The following is a 21,223-nucleotide window of genomic DNA, read 5'->3' on the forward strand; positions in this document are numbered from 1 at the left end:
GATATTAAATAGCTTCGTGCTACCAGTAGATAAATACATAATATTGTAAACGTGTTTTACATGTGTGATATACAAAACCAAGACTATTACATACATTTTGGACCAGTACGGTTCAGTAGGGCAACATGTTGCTCTCGACACATTCGAAAAGCAGATGCTTCTCGTCGGGGCAGATATTTCAAAATATAATATACTCGATAAATGACACGCGCGGACGTCGATCACTCGAGAAAAATACAATTTACGCTCATGTTGGCTCGCGATTTTGTTCAAAGCGTGTCGCACCCGACTAAATCGTGCGTTTATCCACCGTAATTACACTTCCGATATACATATACGCCCACGCACACCTGCGCAATGAGCGCGTATCCTATAGATATTTCCCGGCCAATATTTCCCGATAAATATTTCGCGGCTGTTGCGACGCGCAATCGCACGGGAGAATTGCGTCGGCGACAAATATTATTTATTTTCCTATACAAACGGAAAATACATATTTTGAGTGGCGACCGAGCGTGTTCGCGCGCGCGCGATCGGCCCGGTGTAACCATTGAATAACGGATCTGTTTCTGGCAACTGTTGAATATTCAATGAAATAATTTGTTTCGTTCTATATCGTCATTCTTTTTCCAGCTCGTGGTGTGCCGCGAAACCAATCATAAATTGTAGGACGGCTGTTAGCGGGACGAGGCGAGCTTCAGCCGACGATCAGTCAAGACACCTCCGCCGCGGCCGCGAAATAATTAGAACGCTATGAATAAAATCGCGCTTTCCAGTCTCCGAGATTGTAAATTAATAATTTCTTTCTATGCAAGTTTCATTTATGGATTCCTCGACCAACTGGAATTGATTTTCCCTCGGCAGAGGAGCTCGATGTAGCAGCAGGTTTCAAGTTTTTCGAAGTAATTCTCTTCCGATGATCTAAATATAAATAATAAAATATTAATCTTCTATCTTATTGAGGTTTTTGTATAAATTTTTCAATATGAGGTGTGCGTTTAATATATGCAACAGTTCTCTGATTAAATTTTCGAGAAATTAGTTAAGATAAAGCTAAAAAATTAAAGGATTTATATATCAAAATTATTTATTGTTGCAATACAAAACAATATTCATGATATCGAAATATTTAATTATAAAATTTTTAAAGAGCGAGTATTAAGCATTTAATTATGTAATTTTTAAAGAACAAATATTAAATATTATATATATATATATATATATATATATATATATATATGTTGCATATTTATATTATATATATTATATTTATTTTTGAAGTATTAATTCATATTTTTAATTTGGATCGCAAAATATTTTGAGTGAAATACAAATTTATAAAACTTGATTCTAACTGCAGCCAAAGCGTACTACAAAACTAGATCGTATGCATTAAAAATGCTGTTTATCTTACTGCATGCACGTCTGAGAAATATGTACGTAACGTACAATTGTTGTATTCTTTGTCGACGCGACGCATCGCGTTTCAAAATATCACGGGCCGTTTTATAAATGTAACAAGAGGTAAGCGACACTTTTGTTAACGGACGGTGCAAAGGAGAAACTTTAAAGGAGAAGATTCTCGGCGTTCTTAAATGTTAAAGCAGTCTTTAATGACGCTTGCTATGCTACGTAAAGTGTTTCTTATACTCTTTCTACTCGAGAGAGGAATATGATATATTTCCTTTTTTTTTTTTAAACAACAATTGTACAACTGCGGAGCATGTTTATCATTTCAATGCGATTAGATGTAGTAAAATAAAACTGGCAACTCTTGAGTGCATTATTTAACAAATAAGCAAAAGAATGAAACTTCTACTTCTGTAAAAAAAAAGCGTAGTCAAATTTATAAAAGAAACGCGTTAAATTTTTTTCGCTCGACAATTACTTTCATCCGATCATGATATCTTTTAAGTTTCAATCATTTTTTACGTAATTTCTTTTTGTTGAGTAATACTTTGAAAAATTTTCACGCTACACATTGAAATAAAAATTAAACTATATCTCAATATTTGAGTTAAATGCCAAAAATTATTCTTTAATTTAATTTAGGATAAATTTTGTTTCGACGATAATTTAAATTAAAATATAATTGGCTGTCGCCCCATCTTTTGCTTAAAAAGAATACCTCTCCGGAGAATTTCATTCTTTGAAGAAGCTGCATCTGCGAGCTGAAACGTATGTTTTGGTCGGATGCACAATCGAAGAAGAAGATGTCAAACTGTACATTTATCAAAATTCGTGCGGGAGATCTGGTATGTCTTGGAGATCTGACAGAACAAGCAAGTTGTGTTTAGGAAATCTCGTGGCCCGGGGATTAGGACGCAAAACGATTTATTATAACGAGAGTATTGCTTGTCGCGGCTGGAGTCACGGATCCTACGTAATACTTTGCGAAGTAAGGAGACGCAGATTGGAGATTAGCGCGACAAAATTAATAGGCCGCGGCCTGACAGGAGAATACTGCGATCCACCTGGGGCCGCGTCCGAACAAGTCTCTCCGAAGGGTGTACGCGACTTAAATAAAAGCGCGACGCGAGTGAGGAGGTGATTTTTAAATAATTTCGCGCCCGTTCGCGAAACGAACGAGCGAACAGTGAATCATTACTATAAGCCGACATCGACGTCGCGAAACTATCGACCGTACCTTGCGCGCCGCTGCCGATGTAAATCAACTGTATCGCGATATAATTAATGATATAACTTGGAAAATTTCCTAGGCTCGAGACAAAAGTAGGCAAGCCGGCGAATCTTTTTTATTTTCCCCGCGAAATCATCAATCTTTTTCTTCCTTTCTCCGCTCCCTCGCGGTTCTGTCGATCAATTTTGAAATGCGCTTATGCTCCCGTAATGTTCGCATCGATCCTGTATCTTGAAGGATTCATGTAAGCATGCGTATAAAAGTGCAGAGTTGGATATTGATCATGATACGCGTTAACTACTTGCAAGATCTTTATGCGAATGAAAGTCTCGACAAATGATGGTGAGATTTTCACTGAAAAATATCTCAACTCTACAAAAAAACATGCTGATGTAATTAAATGCACACTGCGATAAAATACAATCTATAGCTTCTACATATGTGTTGTACATGTTTTATACATTTTATGTAAATTATATTTTGCATAAAAAGGGTTTTTTTTTTCAGTTTTTCTGCAAAATATTAACTTTTTATTATTAAAAGGCTAGAAAAAAATATGTTTGACATGAGTCTTATAAAATCACATGTTATCGCTGCGAAGTTAATTGGACATATTGATTGTATAATTGTATAATATTATTTCGTACTCTCATTACTTGTCATTATGACAACTATTAGACATATTAATAGGTGATACATAAGAGATTGCAGCACTTTTCTCTTTTCTTCATAAAATCGATAATCGGTAATCGCGATGCTGATTAACGAGGCTCGTCGAAGAAAGTGAACTCCGTCCATTGTGCCGCGGCATCAATGAGCCCTCCTCGATCATTTTCTTTCAGTCTTCGAGTCCTCTTCTTTGGGTTTGCGCTTGCCGTTCTCACTTTGCTCACAGGATTCTCAATTCCAACTGTGCATTCGTCTCCCGGATATTCCGATTCCGTCGCGTCAATCGATAACTTCCGATTATTCCTCAATCTAGAAAAAAAAGAAGATAGTGTCTTTTCTGCTGTTATTTTGCCGCTTGTTTGAAAATCTGATTCAATTAAAAACGGGGAGCAGATTTTTTTAGCGTCGAGTATTTTTCAAATATTTTGCAAATATTTGAAATATTAAACAACGAGAAATTTGTAACATGAAAACTGTCGAGTTTTATTGATGCAGCGAATAATGATTTTTAAAAAAACGATGAAAGTGATGACTTGATACAACAAGTAACGTAATTATATTGCTAATATAGTGTACACGATTATAGATAATATTACATATATAGTATAAATACAATAGCCTCCTTCGTAACTGAAATAGAGAGAATACACGTACTAGATTTAACTTGTATGTAACATGAAATCGCTAAATTTATATATATTCGAAATGTAGAATGATCATTATTTAATCCATTTTATTTTTAAATAACTGAAATAATTTGCGCTCGACGTTGAGCATTATTGACAATATTTCGAAAGTACATCAGCTAAAATTTAACAAGCTCATCGGTGTTACGTCGATAATCTTCAGCGTAATGAAAGAACGCGACACACGGAAATTGCTGAGCACGAAACGACTCTTGACGGCGCTGTGAGTTTAATAATTGTTCGTTCTGTTCGCATGATTGCTGTGAAATAAAAAGACGATGATAGCTCGATACATCACATGATAACGAGTAGACAAGAAAAATAAAATTGTCTGTACAACCTGCTGCGAGAAGAAATTTACAAATAAAATCCACTTTATATGAATAATATAAAAGAGAAGCAATTCTTTTTAACAATGGCATTTAAATTTTAGCGTAAATATAAAATTTTATTGAATTTATCATATATTTTCGTCCTTAATTTTTATTCGAACAAGAAAGAAATTATATTGACTTCAAGATATACGAAAACTTGAGTTGTGTTATTTATATGTATATTGCAATTTTTCTTATTACAAATATTATGTAAAACATACACATGTATAATGGAATATTATTGAATATGGAATATTATTGATTTTAATTATGGTTTTAGCATAGTCAAGAATTTCTATTATAAAAATGTGTAAATCACGTATCAGAAAAATTTAATAATTTATTTATAATAAAGTTATCATTAGTTGTATAAGGGCAATCCTATTAATTTAAAATGGATTATTGATAAAATTAATAATCTAGCAGAATATTTTAGCACGCTTAAGTAATTTTTTAGTTGGGAATTGATATTTCTATTTCTATTTTTTAGAAGAATATGTATAAAAAAATCTGTATAAAAAAATATTGTCGATTTGCACGTAAATATAGTTTCGTCTGCGATCAAATAATGGATATATTGATAGAATAATTTACTTTTCATTCGCTTCTCTAATTTAACCTCTACAATTTCTATTATTATACATCAATATTATTTCGAGTATATTTTTATGAGGTCTCGAATAACACGACGAATTGAAAAAGATCACCTCTTTCAATGGAAAACGATACTATTTTTCATCGGGATGTCGCATATTCGCGCTTATAGTTTTGTATTATAATAAATGTCACGCAAATATAGGATGATATTAAAATTGGTGAGATTTTCTGACGGGGAGTACCGTCTTTGCCGTCGATGCAATCCTGAGCCGGCACGTCGACGAAAAGTCTAAACAAATATTTGCCACGTACTGGCCAACCTGCTTTATTTGCATGTGCGGATGGAGGGAGAGCGTGCGCACAAGCGAGGATATATTGGTTTACCTACTGAAATATTCGGCCGTCTGTCAGGGAATGTAAATCTCATTCATAATAATGACGATCTTCTTTTTTATTTTTTTCATTTTACGCGATTCTACTCTTGGTTGTCACTGTCGATGTAATTCTATGCAGTGTCGCCAAGAATTTTATTTATTTTCTTGTTCTTATTTGTGTTCTTTTATGAGCAAGATGTAATATAAATATGACTTGAAAACAGCTGTTTTAATTAATAGAGATGGTCAGATATTAATACAGATGAATTCAAATATTTTTTCACATTCTTTATTTGTTCGTTATGGCAATATATTGGAAGTTATATATATGTATAGTGTATAATAATGATAAGTTTATTGCTTTCTTTTTTTATATTAAAGTTACGAGACGAATCATTGATTCTAATAAGACAAATTCGGCATCCATAGTTTCTAATTGCCTCGTTTGGAAGATATATGGCGTCCTTTTCTTTCCAAAATCCTATAATAGTTAGCTTTAGGCAGGCGTTCTCGGCATCGCCACCGCAAACTCGAGTCACGAGGATTGCTCTCGACGGATTGTAAAGCTGCCTGGGAAAGAAGCCTGATAGTTTAATCAGTACGCAGCAGGTGGAAATATGAATTGTTTTAATGCAATTGAGATTCTTTGTAGTGAAATAAATTTTCAATTTAACGGAACCGAATTTAGAAGTTAATGAAATTTATGATAGAATTAATGTTCGTGAAAAAAAAATTAAATCAAAAAAACATTTACGTGTTTTAAGATTCTGTGTTACACTGTATGAAAGGAATATATTTATTTATCAATTAATAATTACGAGTTTTTTTTTGTTTTGACGATTTTAAGATTTATTATATGCTTATCAAAAATTAATATTTTTTCATATTAAAAAGTGCAGTTTTATTCACCGGTTATAAAGTGCTTGCTATATAGTCGGCATGTGTCATTTTTCACTAACCGTATCGAAATGGGTCGTCCTCAAGAAGTATTTCGAGGATGGCGAGGTATCGCATAACTCAGGATTATTTTCCTTCGCGCACAAACGAAATCGTCTTATCACCAGGCGCTGGTTCACTTTTACTAGCAAGAAAGAGATGTTGAATTCGTATATACATACACGGTTGAATTTACGTCATTTTGTCGGCTAAAAACGAAGTCTTAAAGTAATACTAAATATATTTATAGTTATAAAACTTCCAAAAAAATATGTCAATTGTTAAACATATAATGTTTTTATATAAATTACGCATGCATTTACAATTTTTGCGTTCTTTTCTTGATTTTTACTTTTTTTCAGTAAATGTTAAATGCCGTTATCGACAGCTGGATTATTCATTACGATCGATTTTATTAATTAAAATGCTATGTCCAGATACCAAAAGTCATATCCGTTCGAGAAGTGGACATATCACAAGCATACCAATGGGAAAGAAAAGAAGGTCGAGATGCAATTTATCGTGTCAATCGTGACAGCCAATCGATAATCAATTATTAGCGCGTCAATGCACAGAAATGGATCATATATCGTTGCATTCTTCTTGTAAAATTCTTAAATTCTCTCTACATTTGTAATCACATTTTTGCAGTTAGAATTCACTTGAAACCAACCTTAAAAGATAGGCGTTAAAAACAATCTAATAAATAAATTTTAATTTAATAATTGTGACGACGTAATCACGGTATATTAATATTACATTAATATAAGTATCATTTAGAGATGTAAAATGTAAAAAAAATTAAATGATAAGGAATATTATAGTGTATTAATTTAACAAAATTTTGTATGGAATTTATAATAGGCTTAGTATATAAATGAATTAGAAAGTTGGTTTTAATCGAGAGAAATAACGAGATATTTAGAAGACAAACGGATCATTCATTGGACGGATAAAATATTTCTTTGATAATAGTTATTACAATATATTCTGCTCACCGGAATTAATCAAAAATAAAAAGAGAGTTTGCTATTACAAACGATTGTACGCGTTAAATGTGGCTCGATGTTATTAAAACGTCGTGACGATTATATTAACGATTAATATAGAAGTTTTGTTCACAATACTGTCGTCGAAAATCAATCGATAATAAAAAATTAGATCGAAACGAGTCTTAGTCGTGTGAGGCTAAAGATTTAAATTTGGAAACAATCTCTGCCTCTTTCTCAAATATTAATTCACCTTTTCACAAAAAATACCAACTCTTATTTAAAAAAAGAATTACTTCTTTAAAATGAAGACAAGCGGAGTCACAGATGTCATGCTTATTAATATATATAGTACACGATTCAACTCATTTTTTTTACTTTAAAAGCTGATTTGCCTTTATGGATATTTAAGAAAAGGAAAAAACTATGAAAATTAATTATTCAATTTTTTAAATTTTGATATGAAATATCTTGGTAAAAGAGTTTCGAATATGAAAATTCCGATAAACTGAAGCTCCTTGGGGGGAAAGAATTAAATAGAAAATAAAATTTCTTGATTTATTTATGCGTGCATATCTCGCATCAGAATAAGAGCAAACTAACATCGGTTCGAGTCGAGAGATATTCCCGGTAATTACTAACCAGATCGAATTATGCTCTTGGCGCATTTCAAGTGAGCAAAACAAGATTGAGAGCAGAGGAAAGGATTTCTTGCATATGATAATAAAAAAGCGAGTAAAAGGACAACTGCAAGAGACGAAAGGGTAGATTTATAACATTGGAATTTTACTTTTTCGAAGATGCGACAGACTGTTTAATTCCACCTAATAAAAGAAAAGGGGGAAATCTTTAATCATTCCTTTATTTTAATAATTATCAAGCCATTCTTTTGCATTGTTTCCTAATTCATGGGATAAATTAAATAAAATGAAAACAACTTGAGAAAAAAGTAATTCAACATGATATTTAATAATTGATCAGGTACTGAAAAATTAATCTAGTTTATGAAAACGTTCCACTGAATATTGTACGTACAGCATAATAATTGTTTAATGTTATTTATACATTATCATAATTCTTAATGTTTTATATACATCATCATAATAATTACTTAATATTGTATATACATGATCATAATAATTGCCATTTGAGATTCTCTGTTATTTTTGCGGATTAACGAAATTAGAGAAGTGAGAGATGAGAATTCGCGTAATCGCGCTCGAGGGCTGCTGAATATCGCTCGTCACATGCGTAATACCGATGGAAGGAAAAGGATCAGGGATGCAATTTGCTTTCGTCGACTGTGACGACCGTACGGAACGACGATAGTCGGACGCGGGAGGAGTGTTCTACCACATAAAGGCAGACGTATAAATAAAAAAGAGAGAAAGGGAAACGAGAAGAGTAGTACGAGAAGAGAGGGTTGATCGAAGTTGAAATGGAAAGGAAGATAGATAGATAGATGGCTTGATAAAGGAAGAGGAAGAGAGAATAGGGGATGGAAAGCAGAGAGAGGCAGAGAGACAGGAAACGGCTTACGTGCACTTTTACGGAAAAGGACCTAAACAAAGTCCGGCGCGCATTACTTTACGAGTGCGGAGGGACGTGATCCATCTCATCGTTAATGCGATGCGAAGCATCCCCATAAAAGGCTCGTGATCTCTACTTTCGTCACCTAAGTAGAGTGTCTAGCTAATCCTAGGTGGAAGAGGTTCGATGATGACGTCGCAAAGTCGCGATGTCACGGATAAATGCGAATTTCCAGAGAAAGAGAGGGAGAGAGAGAGAGAGAGAGAATTGCCTCTGCTGACAATTCTATTGTCAAATCATGTCGAATGATTTTCACAATGAGAGGCAGAATTAAGAGAAATTACTTTTAAAATTTCATTTTTGTTATGCTTATAATTTATTCATGCTTACACACACAAAATTCTTGCTCATTTTATATATATGATAAAAAATCGAATTTTTAACAACATGTATATATCTCTCCTTGTCTCTTTTTCTACTAAGCAGCTTGATATTTTATACTGCAGGATGCGCGAATTGATACTATATTTCTTATAATATGAATTCAATGAGAAATTCATTATATATATATATATAATTTTATTCACAAATCTTAATTAAACATTCCGGATATCAGTCAGAAGATTCGCTCGAGATTATTAGTTCTCGTTGTTGCTAGCACGCCAATTGTTAGCATTTCCGGTCGATGCCTCGAAGGGAAATTCCACGAAGTGTACTGCATAAGGGAAACTATGTGCGTAGAATTTCGCGAATTTCCAGGTCTACAGGATAATCATCTTATGAGTTGCCTTGAAGAATTGATGCACGCGAAACAATATTATTATTCGATACTATTTATTAAACGTAAGTTTTAGAAATTTCCCTTCATGCAGTCAAGTACGAGCAAGTTAATCTTTTGAGAGATTTTCTATGGGAATTATACATATTTATACAACATCAGATTATATTAAAAATTAAAATTGGATACACAAAATCTTAAAAAAGGCTACATATAAAAATATGAATTATCATTTAATGGGAAAATAAACAATTAATGTTCGAATTAATATATTGCAAGATGAGCCTTATACTGCAATGGCTGCGTAATCGAAATCCAGTAAGGAAATTAGATCCCATTTCCTAGTTGATGTTGTAATGCAAGCGTGGCGAAATTTACATGATTTGCTCTCAGAACCGCATTAGAGCAGCGTCTTACAATTGCGTATCTTGTTTCAAATGTTTATTGAATGCAGTAAGAAATTGAAATCATTGCAATAAACATTATTAAATAAAGATTGATACGATAATGAATATTGTTTTGCAGTAAAGATAGAAATTCTGTTTTAAAATAAAAGTTGCATTAAAGAAATATTGAGTTTGTTTTTTTATTGTAACATTTTCCAACGTTTTAAAAAGTCTCCCATTATATACAAATAAAAAGCTTTAGCAAAAATAAGTTTAATCTTTATTTTCTTACTCTAATTTTTATTTGTATTTTTGTGCAATTATTTTTTAATTTCACTTTTAATTAAAAAAAAAAATTATTTTCTATTCTTCATGTATCGAAAACATCTGTAAGTTTCATATAAAGATACCTCACCTGGTATAAATTTAATTGAGCAACAATTATAAATCGTCCACATATATCTCATCAATATTCAATTACGTTTATTTTATCTCTATTAACGAATTGATCGATACCATCTCGCGCAAACGATAGTAACGTAACGTAAGCACAGCGAGAGGTGCGTCAAATGGCGCTAGCAAAGCGGCATATCTTATTAGAAACAAATATTCATGTCACATACCCGGCGCCGGCTGGTGCCAAGTGTTTGACTGTTACCCCACGCCGCACGTGCGTGAGAGACCGGGCGAGTCTGGCATATCTACCCCGTGTTTCAAAGAAGTTTGAAATAATATCGAGCGAATTTTTCCATTTGTAACCCGTAACCTTTTGCCGCCCCCCGCGTCCGTAATCCTCCGTGGAAATCCATATAACTAACCGCAGCGCATGTGTGTACCTCGCTTCGTCCACTCGTTGGATATATATCTTTGAAGTATATTCGAGAAAAGACTCATATATTTGATGCACGAATATTTCAAAGTAACATCCTTTCCTTTTTAAAGTTTCCCCTTTTTCGAAATGTAAAAGGCTCTCTGACGCGCATTTGACGTGTTATTAGCGATCATAATCTCGCGACTGCATCAGGATACTAATAAATACTTGGTAACATTTTTTATAATTTAAAATAATTTAAAATTATTTTTTCCGAATTTGTAATATTTTTGCTTTATATTGTTTTATGCGAGGGATGTTCGGAAATCATTAGCTCTAAATGGTTTTTTTAATTAAAAATTTTTTTATTGATTTTAAAAATCTATTTTTTTGGCAAAAATATTAAGGCATTTAGTTTGAGTACTTAATGATTTTAAAAAAATTTATATCCAATAATAAAAATTAATAAAGTAATAAAAAATTGATTACAAAGATATCTAATGGTTTCAGGATACTCTCGTACAATCGGTATTTTATGAAAATAATTTGCACACAGGCATAGAATGTGCGAGTAAATGCGTGTATCATAAAATTTCGTGTCAATTTTTCACAGAATTTCTGATATTTTGATGTGTTGAGATATTTATATCAAAATATGCATTATATCGGAAATATTATTACTGTTTCGTTTTGACAATTACATTATTTTGCGTAGTGATAAAAGTTATAATTGACATCAGAGGATAAATCAATATAATGATATTATTTTCGTACATCATAAGAAAAATAATATATTTTTATTATGTGAGATAATATATACGCAGTCCATTAAAATACAAACTTCAATGTATTAACAAATGGTAAAAAAATGATACATAGACATGAAAACAATTTACTTGAAAATATATTTTCGCTCACATATTTATCACATTTCGCATATTAAAATCAATATTTAATTTGAACCACGTAATACGAACATAATTATTACACAATACGTCAATATTTATACATGTAGATGACGAAATATATTTTTAACTATAATATTCATTGTCTCTTTTCTTTATTACACATCAAATTGTTATAAAAGCAAAATATTGAATATTATATTTTTAGACATTTTATGAAAATTATTTTATCTACTGTTTTTTACGCAAAGATGATTAATTTAATAATAATGTTTATTGAAACTTTTCGTTTAAGTCAAAAGCATACACAAATTAATTGTTTGCTGATCTCTACGTGAGAATTCTACGTTATCTTTAGAAAAGTATCGTAAAATATATCGTTTATTTGCTAAGAAAGGAAGTTCTTCCTGGATTAATGAAGAAAGGTTCAAGCTTTTCTCGGCTTTCGCGATTTGAAAGTTCGTGTGCGCTTTGGTGATTTGCAAAGATTCTAAAGCTCTTTTTCCACTTGAATTTACAAGAATACGTATATCCGATATTAAATTCCAGAATATTACATTGTTAACACTCGTGAGTTTGAAGCAGAATACAATGTAACAGCTAAATATTTCAGAAATGATCTCTCGCGTTTGGTTAATCATTTATGATTCTTATTGCACAATGGGATAAAACGGTACCAATTTTAATTATTTACCATAGTTAAGAATGTTTCATACGTTGGTTTTTCTCACATGACGTTTCATTTTCATTTTCAAACTGATAAAAAGTATTGACAGAATTTTGACAGAAGGATATCAAAATTCCGACATGTCTACCTAGATTAAATATTTTATGCAAAACTTACCTGCATGTGTTCGAATTTTCTCCGATATGCAAAACTACACGAAAAAGCTAAAATATAAAAAAGTTATTAATGTTAAATGTGATAATGTGTGTAAACTTATTTTTTCAGTTATGAGAGAACACAATTATTTTATGACATAATAAATTAATTTCGATAGAACACAACGATATGTTAAAAACACAAATAGGTGTTTACGCAATAATACACAGACGCAAGATAAGATTTTATTCGCAGCTTCATATGCGACACGAAACTTCCTCTTTATTCCGCCGTGATGCTTGGTTACAGTATGTTCACAATTATTTACAGAATTTTACTCTTCGCTATCTTCTTACATGACTATATTTATACAATTCGCGTCACTCGTCTTGTCTTTAATTAATCTTCGTTTTTACTGAGATGTTCGATTGTGCGCGTACGTACAGTTTATACAAAACTAGCGGGCACTATACATCGCGCATTTTTGAAGAAAGAAAGATGTCGTCGAAACATCATATCGGACGCCACTACAACTTCGCAGTTACCATTTATACAGAGAAAGATAGCTCTTACGTTTGATAGATATGTAGATAGATATACACATTGTGTCAACGGTCGAACGTTCGCTCATACGAGCAGATATCGAGATGATACTCGCATGATTCCGTCCGGATGCGAAACGATTGTCCCATTTAACAACGCAAGTATGCAACTTTCTTTCATAGTGTACAAGTCGAATCGATTTCATCGATTTAAGGAACAAAAACAATGCGGTTCGTTTAGCTAGTTTCTTGAACACTCATCGAGAAGCGCATAAGCATATTTTTTGCCTCGAAAGATTCTTAAGCACATTTCCGCGAAGTATCCGCGAGATTCTGTTTTATGGTCCTCATAGACCTTGAATTCACATAAACCAAGTCAAGAATTCCATCTCTATCTATTTAAATTTTACATTATCTTACAAAAAGCATATGTATACAATATATAATTTCGACTAAAAAAGTAATAGAAAATTTACTTTGTGTCTTAACATCAAAAGAGCCGATATAGCTACACTATATGGTCGCTTTAAAAAGCTTTTAAAAAACTTTTTCAGTAGAATTAAATAGAATTTTTTTTAATTTCTTGAATTATGATAAAAAATAAATTCTCTATAAGTTGAAAAATTCAAAAATTTAATTATAAATAAAACATTAAAAATTTTGGCAGTGTATGTATGAAATTGCTGAATAAAAGCCTCTCTTCTATGATCAAAGTTAATCTGAAATCTGGTATCTGGAATTAAAATCTTTTTAACATTTTTAAACATTTATATTCTACTTTTTGCGAAAATGTACTACTTTTCGAAGAAACTTAGTCTGTCTACCTGTTTTGAGAGGAATTGATTTTATCACGACTCTTTTGACGTTAATGTGAATTTGCGGTATCGATCCTATAGCTTAACAACGCCAGAAAAAAAAGGAAGAGGCGGATTAGGTACTCTTTAAAAGAGTGAGAAGTCATCCTTCGCGTCATGCACACCGCTAACAGTTTTATTCGAAGTTCCGTTTTCTCGTATTGTCTGATATTGCAGTCTAGAGGAATATCTGGAAGCGCGAAAGGAGGAATGAGCCGCCGTAGGACTCGTCGAATGGCAGTGATGTACAAGATAACTGTCAGTGATAACTTCCACGGTGGACGCCACTTAGGGATTTCGAGAAAACGACCATATCCCGATCTGTGTAGAAAATTCATCGGCATACAGCTCTCGTGCAGGGATGTTTTTCCTGGGCTACATCCATAATACATTTTACTTTCCGAGGATCTCCGATACTGCCCGTCGCCGAACTTAAAAGTCGAGGAATAAACGCGAGGAATCCGATTATCCGCGCGACCGAGGATTGGAACAGCGGATATCCATATCCTAATGTTCTCGTGACTGTGAACAATATGATCAACTACGAAAAGATTTATCGCGATTTTTCTCATTCCTTCAAGTACGATTGTTTTCATTCCTTGGATTTGGTAAGAATTGATATTTATAAGCTTGTGATTTTATTTTCTCCGAAAAATCAAATTGCAAGTACTTATGTAACAAGTTAATGAATGATTTTTGCCGTTTTTTTTTTTTTCGAAGTACTATTTTCATCATATTTAATACCACATATTTTCAGAGTTCTCGTGGATTGTGAAAATTCACCGCAAGGAGAACGAAAAATTCTGAAACGGGTATTTGTGGATTTTTTTTTACAATAGTGTTTTCGCGTTCGATAACGAAGATATCATGTTATTTACGACTCAATAAGCGAAGAGAAACTAACGGTTGCAACAAGCCACGTTGCGAAACTAAAGTAAATAAAAGAAGAGCAATGGAAAAGATAAGTAAGCATACAGTAAAACGAAGAAAATAAAGATAATTCAGAAATCGTACGGAGTATATCGATTTATACGTGAAAAATATTTATGGAGACAAAATAGCATCGCGTACATGAAATAAAGAAAAGTAGATAAAATTTATATCACGCGAAATATATAGAATATCGTAAAAATATTATAGATGCTAAAAACACAAGGGCATTCCACAATGTCAGTATAAATGCTAATCGACGAGCCAAAGAAGTGATAATTCACATAGATAAAAGGAAGTTGGCTAATTCCCCTTCTTTCCGAGATTTAAAACTTTACACCAGGTTCAATCGACCCACTTAAGTCTCATAAAACAAACTTTTCGAAGCTGTTCGATCGTGTCGTAGAAAAATCCGAAAATCACCTGGCAATTTAAAGCGCCAAAATATATATCAACATTAAAGTCCAAATTGGAAAACTATTTAAAACAATTTTTTCATCACAAGAAATTAATAAAAGGTAAAGAAAACGTTTGATATACATCGATTCACATAAATCGTTAAATTAGTAAATAAATCTTGCATAAAAACTAATAAATTTTATAAATCACTTTTTAGGAAGTACATATTTTTACGCGATTGTTGCGATTCTATATTATTTCGCGAATCAAAACTAAAACAAGAAGGAGGAAAAGTCACATGTACAGGACATTCGCGGCGGGGTGACATCGGTAGTTGCTGTCGCGATGTGTTGAAGCGTGAACTTTTGAAACTGCACCCTTCAGGCTGGCAGGTCGAAACGAGCCGACTGCGAGCGCGCGATAAATCGACCGCCGTGCAACCAGCCCGCGTACCTAACTATCCGCGTCCCTTGTATATATCGTCTCGACGGGCTAACACGTCGTACCTCTCGGGACTTTAATAAGCGTAACCGGTGGGGATTAAGCAAACGGCCGGCAGCGGGGGAGGATTGCGGAGCGGCAGGGGAGGTAAAATCTACGAGAGGTCATACCGAGAGACGGCTTGAGACTGCCGGTGCTGCAGCTGCAACGGTAACTTTCGCGGAAACGACTTCGCGCCGTAGCTCAAACGGAACGTTAAGCCCGTTTGGAAGTCATACGAAGGAGTCGTCGACGTCGTCGGGCATCGGCACGACAATGACGTCGTCCCGAGACGAGAATGCGGGGGGGAAGACGGTAAGGACGGGGACAATTGTGAAGGCCGGATCTCGCCTTCACGACGAAAATCGTAGGGATCCTCCTCGCCGTCGGTTTTTGACGAGCCGCATCCTCGCGCGTTTCCGTTTTTCGCGCCGCCGACTCGCGGCGGATAATAATACCGCGCAATTACTCCGCGGACGCCCGAGTTCGCGAAAGAAGGGAAATAAAATCAGCATAAAACGAGAGCCGCCAAATGGCGCGGTCTCAGCACGGCGGGGCCTTCTAATGAAAGCGGCGGGGGCGGGGGCGGGGGCGCGAGGGGGAGTCGGAAGGCGGCGGTGGCCCTTAAATTAATTCACGATGAATTACGTCCGCGCCAGCTGCGCGGGCAGTTGTGTTTATTTATGGAGGAACTAAGATCTTCTTCTCTCCCAGTCCTTAAAGGCGGATTCGCCCTTATAATTTCTCACGGTGACCGAGAGAGGCGGGACCCACCTCTCCGTCATTCGCGTCGCCGGCGGGAAAAAGAGAGAGAAAGAGAGACGATAATCGTTCTGGAACGAGTATTTCCTTCCGACAAAATAAGAGGGGACACACTCTGGCATGCCACGGCGGCGTGTCGCAAACGAGCGCGATTTGGCCCGGCGGGGGAGGAAGAGCGTCACGATTTTTTTTCCCTCGACCTCTTTTTTCCCGGTCGCGATGAGAGAGCGACCATTCATTGGCTCTCGTGAGGACGCTTGAGGACGCTTCGCGAACTGGATTTTTTGCCCATTTCGACGTAGATTGCAAGTGACGAATGTGGCACGTCGCGTATTATATCGAACGCGCGCAATGGACCATTGGTTAATTGAAGAGCTTCCCAGAACAAAAAAAATAACGTGTGCAGGCGACAAATTCATCAGGCGCGATATTTCAGTGGAGTAACATAAATATTCAATGATAAAAAAAAGTATCTTCGGTTCTTCTAAAACAGTTTTTCACATCCATTTTGTGCTTTGTATTTCGGAGTAACGTTAGAGAGAGAGGGCGGATATTGTAGGACCGTTTCCAGCCAAGCATATTTTTAACGTCATCGTTAGTTTGAAACTATCAACGATCTACGATGCACGATACTTTGTTACGGTTTGTTATGTTGTATTTTGAAACTCGGTAGGATAGTGAAAGAATAAACTTTCTCTTCGCGTGAAAAAAAGTCTGCCCGACATGTTTAAGAGTAATTAAATGTAATGGGAGCGATCGTGGACACAACAAATCGATTGAGAAACGCGAACGAAAATGGATTTTAAAGGGGAGTTAGACGGGGTCCCTGTGAGAGAGCTGTCGGCGAGTTCCGGAAACGAGGGAACAGCGACGCGTAACGCAATTTCGATTGCCATAAAACTCCAAAACCGTGCGCCCACGGGAATGCTCGATTTATTTAGCAAGCGAACACAACACTAACGTAGCGCGAGCGGTGCGTGGCGATCGATGCGATCGATTTTGTTATTTTTCCGCGGCGGTTCTGGACTCCACTTTGCGAAACTGCGTTCGAAAACGGAACGAAAGTCCGAAAGAAGATGGCGTTAGAATGGCCAATTTGTATTTACGACGTCTTTCGTTGTCGCAACGTTAAGTATAATCAGAGAAATTACTGCCAAAGCGAATGCAAGTAAAATGGCTAAAGTAAAGCTTTCACAGTAAAATCTGTCGACACGGAACATAAGCGCACGCTATGATAGAAATATAAAAATATAAATATCTTTCGCTCTCCTTTCATTCGCCTACGTTTCTCTCTCACCTTCTTTCTCTCGTATTTTTCTTTTATTTATTTATTTATTTTTTTTTATTGAATTGCTCCCAAGTTATTGCAGCTTGTAATTTACACGTAAACTTTTGGATAACTTTGTCATTATTTTACTTATCAACTTTTATTAAATTTTTATTAATTTTTTTATCATTAATTTTAGTTTAGCATTATATTATATGTAAACAAAATGAATTCAACGATATCCTTCTAAATCTAAGCTCACGAACTATATAGTTGTAAAAGATCTTTAGTGTTATATACGTACATTAGTTTAATAAATGCAAGAAATATCAAAATTATTGTCTTGTCATTAAGCCAATCATCAAAAGAAAATGAGAACTATATATTTTTCTAGTTTTTTTTTTCATTTTGTTTACATAGGAAAGTTTTCCTTTAAAACTACTGTCAAAATCGCCGATTTTTTTCCTTTCGTAAACGTATACTTTTAAGATTTTTATTATGTTTTTTTATTTTGCAATTTTAGAAATTACAGCTCGGAAGCACGAGAGTCTTATGTAACGTCTCTTTTAAGTTTAGTTTAAATCTTTATAATCAACAGTTGTGGTTACGTTAAAGTTCAAATATAAATACCTCTTGAAATTTATTTTAACCGAATGAAAGTTCTAATATCGAAAGCCCGTTCTCGAAGGCAAAACTCTCGAATGAACGATCATTGAAAAGTCTTCATTCCGCTACTATGGCAGTATTTTGATATCGAGAATCACATTTAAAAAAGTAGAGCTCTCTTGAAATAAACATTTCTTCAAAGTCATACTTGATTTCATGTTGATTGGAGAGTTTTGCCATCGAAAACGTTATTGTAATTAGAATGCTGTTTTCAAAATTTCATTCGAAAAAACAAATAATTAAAAAATTAAAGAGAAAGAAAGAAAGAGAGAGAGAGAGAGAGAGAGAGAGAGAGGGAAAAGAAATTTTACGAAGAAGACAGATTCACGTGAGCGATCAGATTCGAGTCACAATTGATCGATTCGAGATCGAGAGCATCCGTCAAGACATACGCCTTGTTACTTCCGGATCGAAACTCGATTTAAGATTTTCGATACTCGTTTAAATCGCGATACGTGTTTAAAGAACGCTACGTCATGCGGCTTGCACGATTGAAGAACGTATAAAGATGGGTGGTGGGAAAGAGAGAGAAATAAGATGGCACGAACGTGTTAGTTACCCTGACGTATGCACACATATACACATGCGAGCGTGTCCGTATATAATACACACGTACATATATACACATATCACGCAGCTTATTGCCAATAAAGCTGAGGAGTTACGCATCTTTGATCCGCGATATCATTTTCACTTCGAAATAAATATATCTCCTTGTCGCTCTCTTCGTCTATCTATCTTTTTGGCCTCTACCACCGCTTTTGGTTTTTTTTCTTATCTCTTGCGTGGTTTTTTTTTTACTTATTATGACCGCCATCACGCAATTATTTAGACGTCGCAAGATGAATATCTTAACCGATCGTTCACGCGATCGTATCAATAATTCATTCTTCCACAGACCAGAAATAGAAAAGTCAATTTTACATAAAATTTGTAATATAAGTTGATATGTAACGCAAATTATTAATTTAATTAATCTCGATTTCCTCAAGCTATATTGAAATTAAGTAAAACGAGAGACTACGTATTACTAAGATAAGATTGTTCAATATTGTATAAGAATAAAATAATCTAGGGCATTATTTTGATAATTAATAGTGATCATGACAATATAATGGTATCGAAAATAGAACTGACCTTATAATTCGAATTTGACCCCTGAATTTAATTAATTTAGCACTCACCGATCGATTCTTCGATCCAATCACCAAGTACAACGATCAAGATACATAAGTCCCGCGATGTAAATCCTTGTCTTCAGACCCACGTGGTTCATCCCTTTCGCGAGCTTCCGATCCATTGATTAAGTCTATGAATTACGAATAAGCCACTCAGGGAAGACGATACGTCGGCGGCAGCAGCGGTGATTTAAGCCCATTCGAAGTTGTTTTTGCTGCGTAGAGCCGAGCAAGCTGCTGAATAGCCAATGAAGATTAAAGCTTTTGTTTCACGCGAAGCCGGCTACCGGACATGAAATTTGCAACGTAACGTATGATTCACTCCGCGCGATTTTATCTCACTGATCAGATAGGATCAGAGTAGTTTGCTTTGAAAATGGCATCTAATCTCCCTTGAAAATCCGATCGCTCAGCCAATGATAAAGCGCGTTGCGGGCATATTTTTCCTTCTCGCAAAATTCGTTGCAACGGGTCTGCAATAGAAACAACTTCGTGAGCCTGCAACGTTGATCGCACCACTTCTTCGAAAGTGGATTACGCTTGTCGCCGAAATCGCGCCACGATAAGACCGACGTGCGAACGTGAGCACCAACGACGTGTGCCTCGACCCGGTCCTTAAAAATTCCTCGGCTCTTTCCCGTTCCTCATCACCATCACCATCATCACCACCACCACCATCTGCGACAGACGATCGTCAGCGACACCAGCGGTGACAGGACGACGGACAGCCATCGTTGATGAGCATCGGCGGCCGAATTGGCGTTGATCATGGGTCGTTTCTTGCCGATGCGGATCGCCGAGGACGGTGTGACGAGTGGACCCACGCGGCCGTAAACCGTGTTGTCTGTCGGCGGCCTGTTGTCCGCCTTGTCCACCTCCGCCGAGCCGTATACCACTTCGTCTTCCTCGTCGTAGAAGGGCGGCCACGTCTGCGTCTTCGTCGGTCCGGAGATTTCTGAAACAGCGAAGCCAAAGATGCCATATGATTAGAAAAATATTCATTTCTTTGATTATAAATATGAAGATTATTGATAGAAACCATAACAATCAACATGTACCTATAATTTATAATCGTACATATGTTTATGATGATATTCCGGCAACGTTTCAACTGAAGCGAATCGAACTGCTTTTCTCTCATTGTACAGTTCCAAAGTAGCAAGATCGCGAATTTATCGACGCTTATCTGAGGATTCTGACGCTTACGTTACAAACTTTCTCGAGAGTCTCTTGAATAAAGGAAAGAAGTTCAAGCCGTAGGGTGCTTGGAGATGAGATAACTCGACCCGCACGCGTGCCGTTCTCATGGAAAGAACTTAATACCGAACGAAAGTGGACACGTGCGTACACTCTTATTTACGGTATGTTTTCCAAAGTTTTTGGGGAAGTTTAGGAAAAAGTATTCCGCGGTGAATTTTGGAGAACATTGTTCCCTCATGAAGATCGCATTTTTTAATATTTAATAAATTAAAACTTTTCAAATATTAAACGGAAATTTCGCTAACAGGAGGGAAACACGAATACACGCGACGCTATTTCTTGTACCATCACTTTTAAATTCGTATGTAAATATGTCGTCCTTATGTCCGCCGCACCGGATGGAGACCTCGCCCTCGAAATCGATGGGTCGATAACATGCGACGATT

At 35.3% G+C, this 21,223-nt stretch overlaps 1 protein-coding gene across 9 annotated transcripts in view; it reads right to left on the minus strand.

The window, feature by feature from the left end:
- Positions 1-3,171: 3,171 nt before the first annotated feature.
- The window catches only part of LOC145975090 (lachesin), a 160,175-nt gene continuing 142,123 nt past the window's right edge, over positions 3,172-21,223 (minus strand). For 8 of the 9 annotated variants that reach the window (XM_083105242.1, XM_083105238.1, XM_083105240.1 and 5 more), the window contains one exon: positions 12,738-20,532. In XM_083105242.1, coding sequence (XP_082961368.1) covers positions 20,240-20,532 — 293 coding nt within the window. In that variant the 3' untranslated portion in view covers positions 12,738-20,239. Of the gene's footprint in view, positions 3,620-12,737; positions 20,533-21,223 lie in introns of those variants that run through there. The other variant, XR_014439875.1, reaches the window with a different exon arrangement.

Source organism: Camponotus vicinus, unplaced genomic scaffold (genome assembly GCF_025532165.1).
Source record: "Camponotus vicinus isolate PSW18456_S1 unplaced genomic scaffold, iyCamVici1.0 SCAF_7, whole genome shotgun sequence".
In the NCBI taxonomy this organism is placed as follows: domain Eukaryota; kingdom Metazoa; phylum Arthropoda; class Insecta; order Hymenoptera; family Formicidae; genus Camponotus; species Camponotus vicinus.